This window comes from Pinus tabuliformis, chromosome 2_1 (assembly GCF_031772625.1).
Source record: "Pinus tabuliformis cultivar Carrire ecotype Pingquan chromosome 2_1, CPIR1, whole genome shotgun sequence".
In the NCBI taxonomy this organism is placed as follows: Eukaryota; Viridiplantae; Streptophyta; class Pinopsida; order Pinales; family Pinaceae; genus Pinus; species Pinus tabuliformis.
In genome coordinates this window covers 856,307,351-856,326,162 of record NC_142299.1, presented here as the reverse complement: position 1 = coordinate 856,326,162, position 18,812 = coordinate 856,307,351, and the positions used below count along the sequence as shown (strand labels likewise).

The following is an 18,812-nucleotide window of genomic DNA, read 5'->3' as shown; positions in this document are numbered from 1 at the left end:
CGCAAAAACTTTAATGTTGGTTGGTATGTAGCTTTACACAATCAACGGACGAGAATGCTGGAGACAATCGAACAGCGCACAGAGATATCGGGAGGCATTTTGCTACAGAACTTTAGCCTCCGAAATGTTGCGTAGACTAACATATGGGGAGGGACGCGTGCCCAAATTTTATTGCATCGGGCTCCAGAGTACGGAAACAACTTTACGCTCGAAGGCGGTCCGAAATTGAAAGGCGGTTTTACTGAGGGGTTTGGGCGTTGGTACGGCTGCGTTGAAATTACATATTCAACAGTAGGAGTGGCAGTCGGGATAATGACTGCAGTAGGAGCGGAACACTAGATAATGACAGGAGGAGCAACAGGAGTAGCAATAGTGTGGATGGCACGATCATTAGTTCCAATCAACCTAGTAGTGTGGATGGTACGATCATTGGTTCCAATCGACATAATGATGATATTTACATCAGCAGCAGGAGAAGACGAACAGCCAGAATGAGTGTTCCACAGTGGGATAACATCAATCTCTCGTCGAATCCTGCAACTGTTACACAGCGGAGTTACATCATAAGTGACAATCCAACACTAGAAGTGATACGAAGTTGGCAAAGAAGGCAAGAATTGTTTTTCATTACTTTGGCACGAGCTCAACATTTGATGATGATACCCGATGATCAGCCCATCCGACCTGCGGATAGAGACGCCTTACAGCAGTTGCCCCGCGTAGTCATTTCTGAAGAACATATCAATAATAACGATGATAATTCAAAGTGCTCAATTTGCCTGGAGAAATACCAAGTGGGGGAGGAGGCACACTTAATGGAATGCGGGCACATGTACCACAAGACCTGCATATTTGAATGGTTGGAAAACCAGCACACCTGTCCGCTCTGCCGATTTGAAATGCCTTACACGGCATAATGTCTTAGATTTTATTTCTTTGCTATTTAGTTGGTTGTGATTTCATTAAATAAATACTGCAGTGTGAGGTTGTGATTTGATTAAATAAGTACTGCACTGTCATCGTTGTGACCTCATTAAATAAATACTGTAGTGTCATATTCAAACCTCATCACGTGTCATACTGATTGGTGAAAATATTGGTTATGAAAGATTCCTCATTTCCCGGTGTCTTTAGGCTTTGCTGAGACAATTGAACTCCTTCCGTTTGATGAAGGTCTGGTTTGCTTTTTGCTGTATAATTTCATTATGTATGTTTTAGTACATGAATATTCTGAGTTTGAATGTTTAACCGACTGCGTATGATCATTGATCATTTATCAAATTCAATGTGTTTTGTTGCTTTGAAAATTAAAAAAATATTGCAAAATATTTTAGTTTCGTTTATTGATAGTTACACATGTATTAATTTTTTTGGATTTTTTTATAGGTTTTAATTTTTTAGAATATTTTTATTTAAAGTTGATAGATGTATTGGTTATTTTGGTGGAAAATGCGAAATTGTTAGATGTATTGGTTATTTTTGGTAAAATTGTAAAATTTCTTCTTAAGAAAAATGGAACGTAGAATAATTGATAGATGTATTGGATGTTTTGGTGGAAAATGTGAAGTTGTTAGATGTATTGGTCATTTTGGTAAAACTGTAAAATTTCTTCCTAAGAAAAATGGAAAGTTGAATAATTGATAGATGTATTGCTTATTTTGGTGAAAAATGTGAAATTGTTAGATGTATTGGTCATTTTGGTAAAACTCTAAAATTTCTTGCTAAGAAAAATGGAAAGTAGAATAATTGATAGATGTATTGGTTATTTTGGCAAAAAATGTGAAATTGTTAGATGTTGGTTATTTTGGTAAAACTGTAAAATTTCTTCCTAAGAAATATGGAAAGTAGAAGCCTTGCTCAGTTTGATCCTTAGGCTCAAGCCTACATTATGTAACAAATCATTGGATGTATACAAGATAGATAACTAGTGAGTTTGAGCCTTAGGTTCAAGCCTACATAATGTAACAAAACATTTGATGTAGACAAGATGGCTATCCAGTCCACAAACAAGTGGACTTAAATCCTTAGAAATTAAACCATTTTCTTCTTTTAAAATATTTAGTTTGAACCTTGGGCTCAAGTCTACATCATGTAACAAATCATTAGCTACATCATGTAACAAATCATTAGTTGTGTACAAGATCCCTAACAAATGGACAAGCAAGGGGGCTTAAATCCTTAGAGATTTGACCATTTTCTTCTTTCAAAAGATTGGACTTAATGTGTAACGAGATTCTACCAAGGTATCTGTAGTGTTTCTTTGTTGTTATTTCCCTACCTCTAAGGTTGTCTTACTTTTTCTTCCTCCCTAATCCATCGTCATTAATTTTTTTCCTTTTACCCCTCCTGGCTAGTATTATTTTTTTCCACACCCATTTAGATTGCTAATTGGCCATTATTATTTTTTCTTTTTTTCTAATTACTCATTTCAAAATTTTCTCCCTAATCAACCATTATTATTTTTTCTCTTTCCTCTAATCAATTATTATTGTTTTTTCTCTTTCCTCGAGCTCCCTTGTTTTGATTATAATGTCTCCCTTCCACCTTACTTTTTTCAACCCCTTACTATTTTTTATTTAGTGTAATTTATTTTATTTATTAATTGTTTTATGGAAAATTACATTTTTTTTTACAAAATTTTAGTATTTTAAATTTTAGCTTTTAAATCTAAATTTACATTATTAACTTTTTATATTTATTCTTTTTTTGGTGTGTCTTTAAATTTTATTAGTTTATGGGATGGCATCAGAATCACATGGGGATGGCATCTCGTCTTATCCACATGAGCCCTTGACAAGGTTAGATTTTTCCCCACATAATTTAGAATCTGTAACCTTACACCATGGAGTAACTTAAAAAAACACCCTATCAACATCTATTCTACATCAATGAGCTTTATTTAACCATTATTATTATTATTATTATTTATTTTATTAATTCTTTTTAACAATTATTATATTTTGTTTTAATAAAATTTTCCATACTAAACCAAAATTATTAGATAAACAGGTTATCCCATAAATTTTATATGGATATTAACCATATTAACCCTAAATAAATATATGAAGGGACAAAAGAGATCGAATCTCTAGAGGTGCAAACCTCATTTTTTAGTACAAAACTTGAGGAAAGGTTTTCACTTCGAGATATTTGATCCCTCTCGGTTCTTGATAAATACAAGTTTAAGATGGATCTAGGTTGGTTTCACTTGTGAGTGGTCATACAAAATTTGTTGAACATTTAATTATTTTGATCATTTTAAATATGTGTTGAACATTTAATTATTTTGATCATTTTAAATATGGGGCTCAGGCCCATTAAACAAATAACAAAAATACTAAAAGGAGTTAAGAACCAATAGGTCGATAAAATACTTAAGAAAACACGAAAGATCAATAATATAAACTCTAATGAAGAATAAACCAACAAAAAATACACATAAATAAACAAACAAAATAAATCCCAAAAGGAAACCTAAAAAAACTAGGAGGACAAGACAAGGACCCAACTTCTACTAATAATCCAGCCATTGTCTATTCAAACTATTGTGTATTTTTTAGATTTCTAGGGCCTCTTTCAATTTATGATGATGGAAATGACTAACCCTACCAACTAATTTTGGCTCCTCAATGTAGAATTGATGCTTAGATTTATCTTCATTCTCTTCTAAAGCAGAGGAGTTGATGCTTAGATTTATCTTCATGCTCTTCTAAAGCAGAGGAGTGGGTTCTGCCATGCTTGATGTCATTGAAACGCTCGTGAATCCTTTGATTAATCGACCAGTCTCACCAATGTAGGGAGTCCCATAAGATCATGGGAGAACATAAACACCCTTCATGTTCTTGGGGTCCATTGCGCCTTTTACATATATAAGGGAGCCTAGATGGTATTTAAAGGCTTAAAGGTTGAAACTATCTTATGTTTCCTCACGATCTTCACAATCTTCTCAATGGTCCCTTGGATAAATGGAAGAAGCTAGAATTAATAAATTTTTATGTGCTTAGACTAACATCAATGCACATTATTAATCTAATTATTTTGAAAAAATTTACATCATATATCTAGTTGCATCAAATCATAAATCAACATCTACACTGAAAACAATGCATCTAGTGAAAACAATCAAACAAGATGAGTAGTAAACATATACACTAAAATCAATGATATAGTGCAAGAGATCAAACATGATTAGAAATTAATATCTACATTGAAACCAACACACCTGGTGCAAGTAATCACATAGGAGTAGAAATCAACATCCACACTACAAACAATACATCTAGTGCAAGTTATTATCACTCCATAATTTCCCTAAGCTGAGGATACCATATGCTTTTCATATAAGTTCATCCTTCAAATGAATCGATCCTAGTAAGTTTAATGAGCGTTAGGAACAAGTAACTCGGTCTCTTCATGGTGACAAGCCTTGTGCCGTTTAAGTTTTACGAGTCCAACTGAGGGGTGACTGGATGTATTTTTTATGTTTAGAGAGTTTGAAAAAGAGGTGAAAAATAAAAATCAAGGGGTCCATTTTTGTTAGATGTTGGTTATTTTGGTAAAACTGTAAAATTTCTCCCTAAGAAAAATGGAAAGTAGAAGCCTTGCTGAGTTTGAGCCTTAGGCTCAAGCCTACATTATGTAACAAATCATTGGATGTCAACAAAATGGATAACGAGTGAGTTCGAGCCTTAGGCTCAAGCCTAAATAATGTAACAAATCATTGGATGTAGACAGGATGGCTATCGAGTGGACAAACAAGTGGACTTAAACCTTTAGAGATTAAACCATTTTATTCTTTTAAAATACTAAGTTTGAACCTTAGGCTCAAGTCTACATCATGTAAAAAATCATTAGCTGTCTACAAGATCCCTAACAAATGGACAAACAAGGGGGTTTAAATCCTTAGAGATTGGACCATTTTCTTCTTTCAAAAGATTGTACAGAATATGTAATGAGATTGGACCATTTTCTTCTTTTGAAAGATTCGACGGAATCTGTAAGGAGATTGGACCACAGAATGTGTAGTGTTTCTTTATTGTTATTTCCCTACCTCTAAGGTTGTCTTACTTTTTCTTCCTCCCCAATCCATCGTCATTAATTTTTTTCCTTTTACCCCTACTCGGCTAGTATTATTTTTTGCCACACCCATCTAGATTGCTAATTGGACATTATTATTTTTTCTCCCTAATCAATCATTATTATTTTTTCTCTTTCCTCGGGCTCCCTTGTTTTGATTATAATCTTCCCCTTCACCTTACTTTTTTTAACACCTTACTATTTTCTATTTAGTGTAGTTTATTTTGTTTATTAATTATTTCGTCAAAAATTACATTTTTTTTTACAAAATTTTAACATTTTAAATTTTAGATTTTAAATCTAAATTTAGATTATTAGCTTTTTAAATTTATTCTTTTTTTTGGTGTCTCTATTCAAATTTTATTCGTTCATGGGATGGCATCAAAATGAGATGGGGATGGCATTCGGTCCTATCCACACGAGCCACTAACAAGGTTGGATTTTTTCCCACATAATTTAGAATCGTTAACATTACACCATGGAGTAAATTAAAAAAAACACCCTATCAACATTGATTCTACATATATGAGTTGTATTTAACCATTATTATTATTATTATTATTATTATTATTATTTATTTTATTAATTCTTATTAATTCTTTTTAATGATTATTATATTTTTTTTTAATGAAATTTTCCATAATAAACCAAAATGATTAGATTAGGCTAAACAAGTTATCCTATTAATTTTATAAGGACTTAATGTTAACCATCCTAGATCTATCTTAACCCCAAATATATCAAGGGACAAAGGTGCAAAGCTCTTTTTTCAGTACAAAACTTGAGGAAAGGTTTTCACTTTGAGATATTTGATCCCTCTCGGTTCTTGATAGATACAAGTTTAAGATGGATCTAGGTTGGTTTCAATCCTGAGCAGTCATACGAAATTTGTTGACTATTTAATTATTCCGATCATTTTAAATATGGGGCTTAGGCCCATTAAAAAAATAAGGAAAATACTAAAAGGAGTTAAGAACCAATAGGATGATAAAATACTTAAGAAAACATGAAAGATCAAGAATATAAACTCTAATGAAGAATAAACCAACAAATAATATTATAAAACGGACACCAATACCTACACAAATAAATAAACATATGAAATAAATCCAAGAAGGAAACCTAAAAAAACTAGGAGGACAAGACAAGGACCAAACTTCTACTAATAATCCAGCCATTGTCTCTATTCAAATTATTGCATCTTTTTTCAATTTCTAGCACCTCTTTCAATTTATGATGATCGAAATTACTAGCCCTATGAATGACTTTGGCCTCCTCAATGTTGATTTGATGCATAGATTTATCTGCATGCTCTTCTAAAGTAGAGGAGTGGGTTCTGCCATGCTTGATGTCAACGACATGCTCATGAATCCTTTGATTAATCGAGCGACCAATCCCACCAATGTAGGGAGTCCCACAAGAGCATGGGACAACGTAAACATCCGTCATGTTCTTGGGGTCCACTAGGCCTTTTACATATATAAGGGAGCTCCAAATGGTATTTAAAGGCTTAAAGGTTGAAACTACCTTATGCTTCCTTAGGATCTTCACAGTCTTGTTAATGGTCCTTTGGATAAAAGGAAGAAGCCTGAATTCATAAATTTTTATGTGCTTACACTAACATCAATGCACATTATTAATCTAATTATTTTGAAAATAATGTTCATCATACATCTAGTACAATTAAGAGTACAGTTAAGAAAATTCGTTCCTTAATCTTCTTGTAACAATGAAGAGGAAAAAACATATGGAAACTAAAAAGATAAACAATTTCACATAAGAAATAAAATCATCAATTTCGTGACATGGGAGTCCTAAAACAAAACTCTTTGTATTTATGTAATTTTATCACTTTGCATCCAATACATGGGAATCTTGAAACAAAACTATTTGTATTTATGTAAATTTATCACTTTGCGTCCAATACACAGGTTAGATCAATATGCAACTCATTTCTTCATACAAGTTCCAACATAATCAAACACATTCCAACCACTACTCAGTTACACACTTCCTATTGAACTAACTTTAGATTACAAAAAGGAATTGATTACAAAATTTCATCTAAAACTTTCCGGAAGAAATCTAAACAATAAACTAAAGATAAAAATAATCACTAGAAAACTGTAGGAAATCTGGAACTACTGGAAATTTTTCAACCTTAAAATCTGAAAATTGGTTCATTAATGTTGGTCTTATGCCTTGGAATATGGAATGGTTGAAGTTGTTTTCAAAAAACCTGCTAGCTTCCCATAAACTAAAGATAAAAATAATCACTAGAAAACTGTAGGAAATCTGGAACTACTGGAAATTTTTCAACCTTAAAATCTGAAAATTGGTTCATTAATGTTGGTCTTATGCCTTGGAATATGGAATGGTTGAAGTTGTTTTCAAAAAACCTGCTAGCTTCCCTTTCAAATCTGATTAACCTTGCCACCTATATCAACTAGTTGTCCCTTTGATAACTATTTCTAAGCCAAAAAATCTGAAAATAATTGCATGCATGTTTATGTTTTTCACCTAGTTGAGCAATAAATTATTTGCATTTTGGAGTTAAACCAAACATATGTTTTGAAAAATTTTCCCATAGTCTTTTCCTTCATCATCATCCCAAAATATTTTGGAAAATAATATTTTGAATAATATTTCCAAATATTTTTCTTAAATTTTTAAATGAATTTCACAAAATAAAATTTCAAAATATTTCTTTGAATGATTTAATAAACCATCCTCTTATTTTGAAATCCATGTCTTGTTTCTAAATCCATGCCTTTTTTAAATCTATGCCTTGCTTTTCCTTCCCACGGATTTTAAAAACCATGTCTTGTTTATCCTTCCCATGAATTGTTGGTAAATTAATTTTTATTTTACCCTTTTACCCCTCTAAAACCCTTGGATAAGTATTTATCCAAATTTCATTTTCCTTCTATTTCTTCTCTTTATACCATAGCAAAGAAATGCCTTTTTTATCTGTAATATTTTTTTTACACAACTTCCTTTTTCTTTCACCTATAAATTCATTTACTTAAATATATGACCTATAAAAATGTCATTTCACCTCTCATAGGTTTCTTATCCCATCACGTCATTGAAAAGGAAAGGTAAGAAGTTTGAATGAATAGAGGACTGTGAGGCTAGCTTTGAGAATCTTAAGTATTTGTCGACACATGCATCAGCGATACAAATTGCGGATCTAGACAAAGAGTTTGTGGTATGCACACATGCTTGAATTAGAGGGCTTGGTGGAGTCCTTATTTGGGATGGATACATGGTACGTTATGAGTCGCGGAAACTAAACGAGCATGAGCAGAACTACCTGACACATGATCTTGAGTTAGCAGTGATTATACATGCATTGAAGATGTGGAGGCATTATCTTCTTGGCAGGAGGTTTGTACTAATGAGTGATCATATTGGGTTGAGGTATTTTTTTGACCAACCAAATTTGAATGCTATAGATGCTAGATGATTGGACGCGATGAACGAGTTTGATTTTGAGATCAAGTATATCAAATGTAAATAAAACAGGGTGGAAGATGCTCACAATAGACGGGTACAAGTACATCACTTGGCAGCTATGAGTTCCTATGGGACAGACATACATGATAGGATTTTGTAGGTAAGATAGTCAGATGTTAGGTATGTGGAGATTGTGCACAGGTTGCAGTATAGGTACAGGTATAGATATAGGTACAGGTACAAGTATAGGTACAGGTGCACAGGGTATATAGTATTGTCTTACAACAGATGGATCAGTCAGGTTCTGAGACATGATATATGTACTAGACAATAGTGAGTTGAAGAAGTTGATCTTCAAGGAGTTTCATGCAAAACCTTATTCAGGTCACCTATGTTATCAAAAGACATTGACATTAGTGAAGAAATTATACTATTGGTCGAATTTGAAGAGAGATGTAGTAGAGTATGTGGCGAGGTGTTTTAATTGTTAGTGACTGAAGGAAGAACGTAAACATCAAGGTGGACTGCTATAGTCGATCGACATTCTAGAGTGGAAATGGGAGGTTATTTTGGGATCAAGTATGTCAAAGGTAAATAAAACGGGGTGGCAGATGCTCAAAATAGATGCGTATAGGTACATCACTTGGCAGCTATCAGTTCCTATTGGACAGACGTACATGATAGGATCTTGTAGGTAGGTTAGTATGATGTTAGGAATATGGATATTGTGCACAAGTTGTAGTATGGGTACATGTACAAATATAGGTACAGGTACAAGTATAGGTACATGTGCACAGGGAATATATTATTGTCTTACAGTGGATGGATCGGTTAGGTTTTGAGACAGGATATATGTACCAGACAATAGTGAGGTCAAGAAGTTTATCTTCAGGGAGTTTCATGCAAAACCTTATTCAGGTCACCCATGTTATCAGAAGACATTGACAGTAGTGAAGAAATTATACTATTGGTCAAGTTTGAAGAGAGATGTAGTAGAGTATGTGGTGAGGTGTTTCAACTGTTACCGAGTGAAAGAAGAGCGTAAACATCAAGGTGGATTACTATAGCCGATCAACATTCTAGAGTGGAAATGGAAGGTTATTTCCATTGATCTCATCACATGGTTGTCAATGACAGTGAAACAACATGATTCCAGTATGGCTATTGTGGAGAGGTTAATAAAGATTGCACACTTCATTCCAGTAAAGTCTACATTCTCAGCTAGTGATGTGGCACATGTATTCATCAAAGATGTAGTTAGACTACATGGTGTTCTAAACAAGAGTATGTCAGAGAAGGATGTGAAGTTCACTTCAAAATTTTGGAGGGAGTTATTTGCATGTTTGGGAATAGACTTGGCCTTTAGCATAACTTATCATCCACAGACAGATGGACAGACAAAGAGCGTCAATAGGATATTGTATGTCACGTTGAGGATGCATGTGATGCATCAAAAAAGGCAGTGGGAAGAGTATGCCCCTTTGGTAGAGTTCGCATACAACAAAGCTTATCAGGAATCATTGATGATGAGTCATTTTGAGGCATTGTATCGACATAATTGTAACACTCCTATCAGTTGGATTGATCTGGTTAGCAGGGTTTGATTGGACCAGAAATGTTTGCCGACATGGAATAGGAAATGCAGGTGATTAAGAAGAATATAAAGCCAACACACAATAGGTAGAAGAGTTATGAAGATAGGAACATCTTTTTTAAGTAGTTCTAGGTCATGGAACATGTGTACTTGTGCATCAAATAGAAGAAGAGCTCCTTTTGGATTGGATCATGTGCCAAGTTGGTGCCACAGTTTTGTGGACCCTTGAATATCATTAAGATGATTGGGTGAGTAGCCTATCGACTTGCACTACCTCGGAAAATGAATGTCCATGATGTTTTCCATGTATCTTTGATTAAGAAGTATGTTAAGGATGTTGATCATGTGATTGACTTGTCTATATTACAAGTGGAACCAGATGGAGAATTCTAGCCAGAGCCTCAATGTATATTCAAAAAAGAGGTACTTATGCTCCAGAACAAAGCAATCGAGAAAGTTAATGTGAAATGGAAGAACCTTGGGCTTGATCAAGCTACATGGGAGATGGCAGATTAGATGCAAGCTATGTATCCTTCCTTGTTTTCCGGTTGAGGAAAAGCAACTTTGATATGGTGGTGAGGTATATGCTTTATGGTGGTTTGGTATATTCTTTATGGTGGTTTGGTATATGCTTTATGATGTTTTGATATATGCTTAGATATGGTGTTTAGTATATGTTTTAACATATGTTTTGGTATATTATTTGATATATGTTCTGGTATATATTCACAGCGATGTTGTTATATGTACATATGTGTATGGATGTAAATACCACCATGAGCTATGATATAAAGCTCCACTATGCAGTATGGGTGTTATGGCATTATGATTATGTTGCCATGTTACTAACATATCATGTGGTTATGTTATAATTGTGTCATGATGTCATGTGGATTGGCACTAAGTAGGATGATCATCGTAAATATCCTAATGATTTATGTTATAAAGCTCCACTATGTGGTACGTTATCATGTTGTTATAATGTTTTGTTTTTGAGAAGGTATTTCATTGTAAATACTACAACGAGCTTTGTTATAAAGCTCAATGAGAAGTATGTCTTCATTCAGCAGATCGTTAAGGTATATGTGTGATTCAACACCGATGATAGTGTCCCCCAACGGGGAGGGTTCTGTAACAACCCGGAGAAAAATTCCATGTAATAAAATTTAAAAACAATAACCAAGGTTGATGGGACACTTATTCCAAGCTGAATGTTGGATAGGACATCCTAGGGGGTGTTCATTTGGTTGTTTATGGCCAAGGAAAATGGAAAAGGAAATGGATAAGGCTTTGGAAAGGAAAAATGGTATTTTTGGCACGTTTGCTTATTAAAATAATGGAAATTAGGAGAAAAGGAAGGTGAAAGGTCAAAGGTTGCATGTGAGGAGGAAAATGACTGAAAAAAAAATGGAAAATGAATAAAATAGGGGACTCATTCATAAAAGGGTTTCTCAGGATCAATTGGTATCCTTTTGTCAGTTGATTTTTGGAGCTCTCTCATTATTTTTTCTCTCTCTCATACTCTTGGACAATTAAATTTTTATTAGGTCATTTTTGCATTGGATCAAGAAAGGAAAAGAAGGCAAGAGGAAGCAAAGATAAAGTGGGGAAAGGTAGGATCAAGCAACTACAATAGGCTTCATTGTACGCATCAACTTACATGCGTATTTTCCTTGCTTGATTTGGCATGAACGGTATTGAATGTGGTCCTTTTCTATCATTGCATGGGTTTTTCCAGGTGTAACAGTGTTTTCAAACTAACCTTGCCATTTTTCAGATAGCCATGGTGTGATTGTGTTCTCATGTTTTGGTTGAGTTGGATTATCGAATGGATTTGAGGCTGAGTGAGGTGGATCTTCAAAATGATAGAACCATGGCCTAGTAACCCTTGAGCCATATTGTGGGTTACGATAAGGTTGAATTTTGTGTTTCCTCAGATGTCCTAGGAATCCTTCTCGGTGAATGGCGAGATATACATAAATCCTAGAGGTGGTTTTCTATCTGTTGGGCCTAGCAATCCCATGTTGGGATATGCAGTAAATCCTATAGAGTGGATCTTGGCTTAGGTCCTCATCATCCAGGTTTAGATTGTGGTAAAGCCTAAGAGACTAGGAGACGAGAAAATTCCTCATGGCATAGGTGGAGAAATCCAGTGGAATTGATGCTTGTTTGTCTCAGTGATCAAGTGGAGATCATGGTAAAGCCTATTATGATATGTTCATTGTGTTGGCCTAGTGTTTTGGGAAAATTCAGTGTTTCTACAAATGCCTAACCCTCTAGACCTAGTAGCTAGTCTAGAAACAACAGAAAAAGTAATTCATTGCTTTCCCTATAATCAACGGATAAGAGAAGGAGGAAAAGAAACCAACCTGTAACTTTCGCTTGCTCCCTCTTTCCTTTGGTCGATTTCACTGCTCCTTTCCGTACTTAACTCGCTTGGAAAGTACTTTCACACAAGCTGAGACAGAAACCCATCGAAGCATACAATAAAGATCTATTAACTAAACATACCATAGAATACAGAATATGATATACATCATATAAACACATGAATGGAAAAATCTTAGAATTCTTTATTAATAAAAGGAAATATTAAACCCGTGAATATTCATGCTTGATTCAGCGTCTCCCTTCTAGTTTCAATCCCTTCTCTCCTCATGAATCAACAAATCGACATCATTACAATACTCTTACTAATCTCATTCAAATAGCATTTCGTTAGCTCAAGAAATTCCAACCTCGACCATCCCTTGAATGCTTGGTCAATTTATAGCTGAATCGAGGAGGTTAAGCCATTAATGGCCCTCATGAATTCTCTGCCAAAATTGGGAGGTAGTTCCATGGAGCAAGGGATAATGGATTGAGGTTCATTCATCTTCTTCCTCATCCAAACGTGAGCTCAATCAAGCTGGAAACTTCGAGAAGTATCTATTGGATGAGGAATCCAACGAATTCATTTAAAAAATTCGATGAATCTCGCTCAGCGCAGGTGATCAGGTCCATATTTTCCAGTGTTTTGGTTTTGGTTTTTCCTAAAATTTGGGTTTCTAACTGAAGGTGCTTGTCGCTTATCCCATTGAGGTTTCCTCTCAATATTGTCTATTCTATCCATTAGTTTCTCCATACCTTTGGCTAAACCATCTATTTTGAGGTTAGATGGTGAATCTTCATCGTTTGAATTTTCTCCCCTTTCATTCTTAACTCTGGCTCTTTTATCTTACAAATTAGCTTCTACACTAACTGCTACACTTTTCATTTCCTCTAAGGCTAGGGGTTTCATCCCTTGAGTTGGTATGCCATGTCTGCATCAAAACCATTAGGAAACTTTATTAATGCTAAATCATGTGGGGTATAACGTTAGCTGGAATTGCATTGGATATATTATTGAATCTAGTGCAGTAATCTTGTACATTTTCATTGGGTCCTCTCCTAATATTTTCATACTCTGAAAGGATCTGTAAGGGGTTCTTTTTATTTTCCCATCTATTTAAAAATTGTTGATAAAACACATTTAAATTGTTAATACTATTACCAGGTAACCCTCTAAACCATTTCCTAACATCACCAGCTAAAGTCTGAGCAAGTCTCATTTGAACATCCCTTATATCAATTTCATGTAATTCAAAGTAATATGTCATCTTATTAACATGGTGCTATGTAGTGTAGGGTCATATGCCATCAGATTGAACAAATTTTCTTTGGTAGTTTGTAGGCATAGCATTGAGTGGGGCATGCAAGACAAGAGGAGCACATTTGTTGGCCATGGCTGTAAGTTGGAAGTAGCTAAGATGTGGGGTTGATGTACTGGAATATGATACAGTAGTGGAGGATGAACTAGTACTAGTAGATGGTGAATGAGTAATGCTAGGTTGGTGAGAGAGTGAAGGTATAAATGGTGGTGGAGAATGGACTTCGGAAGATTAAGGGAACAATGGTGAACTAAGAGTAGTGGACAATTGTTGAGAAATCTTAGTGATCTTAGCAGTACTAAGGGATGATTGTGGAGAATTCAGAATGTATTCATCAATTGACTAATTGGCCTTTTGGACTTCAAGGTTTGTAATGAAATCAAGGTCTAGGATAATATTGTATATTTCACTTCCAGACTTTGATTTAAATAATGATAGATCAAATTTCTCTTCAAAGGGAAGATCTTCTAAAAATAATCACTCATCAGGACATGAATTAGCTTTAACTAAGGGTGTGTGATTAGCTGAACTTTCTTCCTTTTGGATTTTCTTGAAATCAAGTTGGGATTATCAACTACTAGGGCAGGATTTGGATCTCAGTTAGCCCTAGTATAATGATTTCTCCTTGAAGCTGGAATTTTAAAAAGAATTATAATTGTTTTCTTTTTGTGAGATTTAAAAAAAAAAAAAATTCTAATAAATCACTTTAAGAGGCTCAAAATACATATTTAAAAATTTCTTAAAGATTTATTAAGACTGAGGGTTTGAATCCCCAGCATAGTTGCCACTATGTTATCACTCAGAATTTTTCCCTAGAATTTATAAAAAGAAGGAAAGGACCGAGTTAACCACAAACCAATCCTTTAATTATAGGCTCTAGCCAACCTATGACTTAGAGAGGGCTCTCTATATATAATTTAGCTTTGTATGCTAGGATTTTATGTTAGTTCTTCAAGTTCAAGGGGTTTTGATTTCTATTGAAGGTTGAATGGTTGAATCCTTAAAATAGATGGATAGAATGAAGTCTCTGGACCACTGGGCTATGGTGTTAAAGAAGGACAACAAAACTAGGATTAACTCGTTAAAGGGAGTGTTCAAAGGGCAAGCTAGTAGAGTGAAGTACATGTTTTCTATTCGGATGGGTGAAATGATCTTAACCAGGGTGAGAGAGCACTTAAGAATTTTCAAATCGGGATTAAAATGAGGAACAAAGGATAATCATGAGCAAAGGGAAATTAAAAATCCTTTACTACAGATTAGACAGAAACTACCTAAACTAAGGAGCAATCAAGAATTCCTTAACTCAAATAATTAGCATAAAACATTTGAATGCATAATAGTTAAGATAGAATGAAATGAATCAAATTATGAGATATATTCCACCTTATAGCATTTAGATTTTAGATACATTAAGGATTATGGAAAAAATTCTAAACAAAGATAACAACAGAAGAGAAAATACTTTTCTGTACTTTGCACTACACATGAATCATGTGAAATGTCTTGGCTTTCTTCATTAATATAGCTTGTTGGTCCAAACAATGATACATTAGCTTACAGTCTTAGATCAAGAAAGCCTATAGAAATGTCTAAGAATCCACCCTACATACTTCAATTTGTGAAGTATTTATACAAAAAGTTATTACAAAATATCTCGAACTAACTTGAGATTTAATTTAGGAAATACAAATATCTTCTTGCAAGAAGGTAGAGACAACTAATGAATTGTTTCATGTTGTCCCTTTTTATTTGGTACTATTGGATTTTATGGTTGGATTTGTAGCCCTTTGTGATGGCTTGCAGTTGAGATGTTTCACACTGGAATATTTTTCAACTTTCATCTTTCACCTAATACTCTTTGACTATGCTACCTTATTTCCATCTGTTTACCTAGTTGCTCTAATTTTTACTGTGTAGTAACTTTTAGTTGTAAATTTATCATAGTAAATTAGTCATTTTCTCCCACCATTCCGCATCAAGTAATTTTAAATTCATCCCCCTCCTATAGATCTCATCAGCTTCAGTATATCTAGAAAAATTGCGTTTGGTGAGAAATAAGTGTTTTATCTCATGCTCAAGAAAAAACAAGTTTTCAAATGCATTGTACAAAACTTTGCCTATTGGCAGTGCTTTTATGGCTGAAGAGTTGCCTTGTTCCTTAGCCAACTGTCTGAGTTTGTTACCATAGTCCAAATGTGTCATGATTTTTTCATTGATAACCAAAGGACTGGGCAAAACTTTCTCACTCAAAATTTGGAATTTAGCCATGAACCTATCAATGGCTACCTACATATTGTGGCACTTTTCTTCTAAGTTAAGCATAAGGTTCATTTTGGAAAGGACCTTCCTTATTTCCAAAATTGTCTCAGTCCTATCTCCTATATTTAGCTCAGGGAGCTTGTTGTACCTTAAGAAACTAATTTCTTGGCTGTGGAGAAATTGTGCTTAAGACATAAATGATTATTGTTTTTTGACACTTATTTGTCACTTCATTTTTTCTTGTATTCTTAAATGAAGGACCTGGAAAACTTGGTCTTTAACCCTTAACACATATGTGATCGGAAAATCTCAGAATTCCATTTTTGCTAGATATAAATGATGAATGAAGAAAGCTTGAAGGATAAGTTTAATATAATATGCTGCTTAACACAGAACCTACTATCCATCACTTACAAGAATTATGAAAATGAGAACTAAATCATAGACAATATGTTGCTTGACACATAAACTATTATTTGTGACCCTTGGAGAAGTTAAAGATAATATGCTACTTTAACATAAACTATCATCTATAACTTATAAAGGAAGATGAAAAATTCAAGTATAGGAGTTCTCTTTTAACGGATTTTAACTTTATCTACATAATCAAATAAAGACATACAACTTCATTACTATACTTGTTTTAGAGCCTAAATCTACCTCAGGCTGAGAAAGGCAGGTCTAGGGTAACATCAAACCATGCTTATCCTGGTACCTAGCCCTACCAGGTCGGGAGAGGGCTCTCTCCTTGTTAATCTCAATGAAAATTTATCAAGGAAGGCTTGAGATCACTGATATAAAAGCTAATTTTAGGCTAGGTATGCTTTCTTAGAGGAATTTTCTTGAATACAATGGTTGGTCGCTAGATCATATGGGCAAGGCAGCTTTGGGTCAGGGAAATCAACACAAATTTGTAGAGGATTCTGTGAGGTGAGGTAGGCAATGTTGGAAATAATACTGAGAGGGGGGGTGAATCAGTATTATCTAGCAATTAAACAAATCTTCCTTATTTGATCTTTGAATTATTCTTGCATATCAGTACCAGAAAATAATGAGCATGGACAAAGAAAACAGATAGTCACACCAAAGAACACAAGATGTAAGGTGGAAACCCAATGTGGGTGAAAACCACCTGCTGCAATATGTCTCTATCTTCTTTCAAATTAGAAACTCCTTTTACAATGATTTTGTACTGGTGTAGTCCTTTACCAGTACGCAGGCTGCAACCTGCAGAGAGCTACAACTCTCTACTTCTTTTCATAAAGCATCAAATGATCATCCAGTACATAACAGTTACTGTCTACTACAGTTATCAGATCAGTAATAACAGAATTAACCCAGAACACCTTATCAACAGATAAATACAATCAATAGAACAGAGACGCAGTTTTTCCTTCTGTGGCCTGCGACCAGACGCTGCTAACCTTTTGCTACTCTGCGTCCAGACGCAGATATCCTTCTGCTGCGCTGCGTGCCCACGCACTGTTCCTTCAACTGTTCTGCATTCTGTTGCTTCAGGGACGCATCCAGAAACACTATCGCGCCGCGTCTATCTGCTACAGGGACGCACCCAAAAACACTATCGCGCCGCGTCTTTTGCTTCAGAGACGCACCTGAACCTTGATCGCTCTGCGTCCCCACGCAGATCTCCAGTTACTGAACTGCGTCCCAGACGCACCTGAACTTCGTCTGCCCTGCGTCCCCACGCAGGTCTCCAGATTCTGCACTGCGTCCCGACGCGCTTTCCTTTCACCGTACCTGCGTCCCTCCGGGTATGAATGATTTCAAGACTTTAAGTGTAACCCAAACAGTCAGATCTTCAGATTTGATCTTGCGCCAAAGAGATCTCAGTCCTTCAGTAGATTCGCCTTCTTTAGATCTAGATCAGATCTCACCCAAAAGGATATTCAACCAAAGACATTCTTAGCCAAATGATCTCCTTGCTTTATATAGGCAAGCTCCTCCTCAAAACATGGAAGCAATACCACGAGCCGACACGATAGAAACACAAAACCGTCGGCTAGATACCACACAAGAAACCCCCACGTGCTTTTTCTCTGCCTTGAAAAGTGTGCACTGGGTGGACGCACCCCCTGAACGGCTGGACTGCATCTCTGGACGCGGATCCTGCATGGTGTACCTGCGGGTACGCACCTTTTGAACTGGTTTCCTGCGTCCTTCTTAATTTTCAACAAACTGAGAGCCTTGTCACGGGAGTTGCCATCAAGTACAACATCTGTAACATACAGCCATACCAGAAAAACATAATGCCAACAATCTCCCCCTTTGGACTTGATGGCAACCTTACAAACTTCAGCTTCATTCTCCCCCTTTGACATCAAGGGCAAAGGGGTATGCTCCCCCTAAGATCATGCTCCCCTTGAACCAGATCTGTAACAAAGAACCATAATCCTCCATGAAAGAGATAGAGACATATTGCAGCTATTTCCAAGATCTCCTTCTGACCATCCTCCATAATGCCAACAATGCATTATATGCTCCCCCTGAACCTGTACCATCAATCAGAAAAGGTTCAACAACAAGATGATGCATCAACAACCCCCAGCTTTTGCCTGAGGTACTCAAAGGTGTCCCTGGGCAATGGTTTGGTGAGAATATCAGCAACTTGTTCCTTAGAAGGAACATACTCCAACTTGACTTTCTGTTCAAGCACTTGTTCCCGGAGAAAATGATATTTGATTGGTATGTGCTTGGTTTTTGAATGCATAACCGGA

General features: G+C 35.3%; 1 protein-coding gene across 1 annotated transcript; it reads left to right on the top strand.

Moving 5' to 3' along the window:
• Positions 1-491: 491 nt before the first annotated feature.
• On the top strand, positions 492-917 carry LOC149203360 (E3 ubiquitin-protein ligase RING1-like). The gene has a single exon (XM_089401840.1). It carries the CDS (start codon positions 492-494, stop codon positions 915-917), a length of 426 nt encoding a protein of 141 aa, XP_089257966.1.
• The last annotated feature ends 17,895 nt before the right edge of the window (positions 918-18,812 follow it).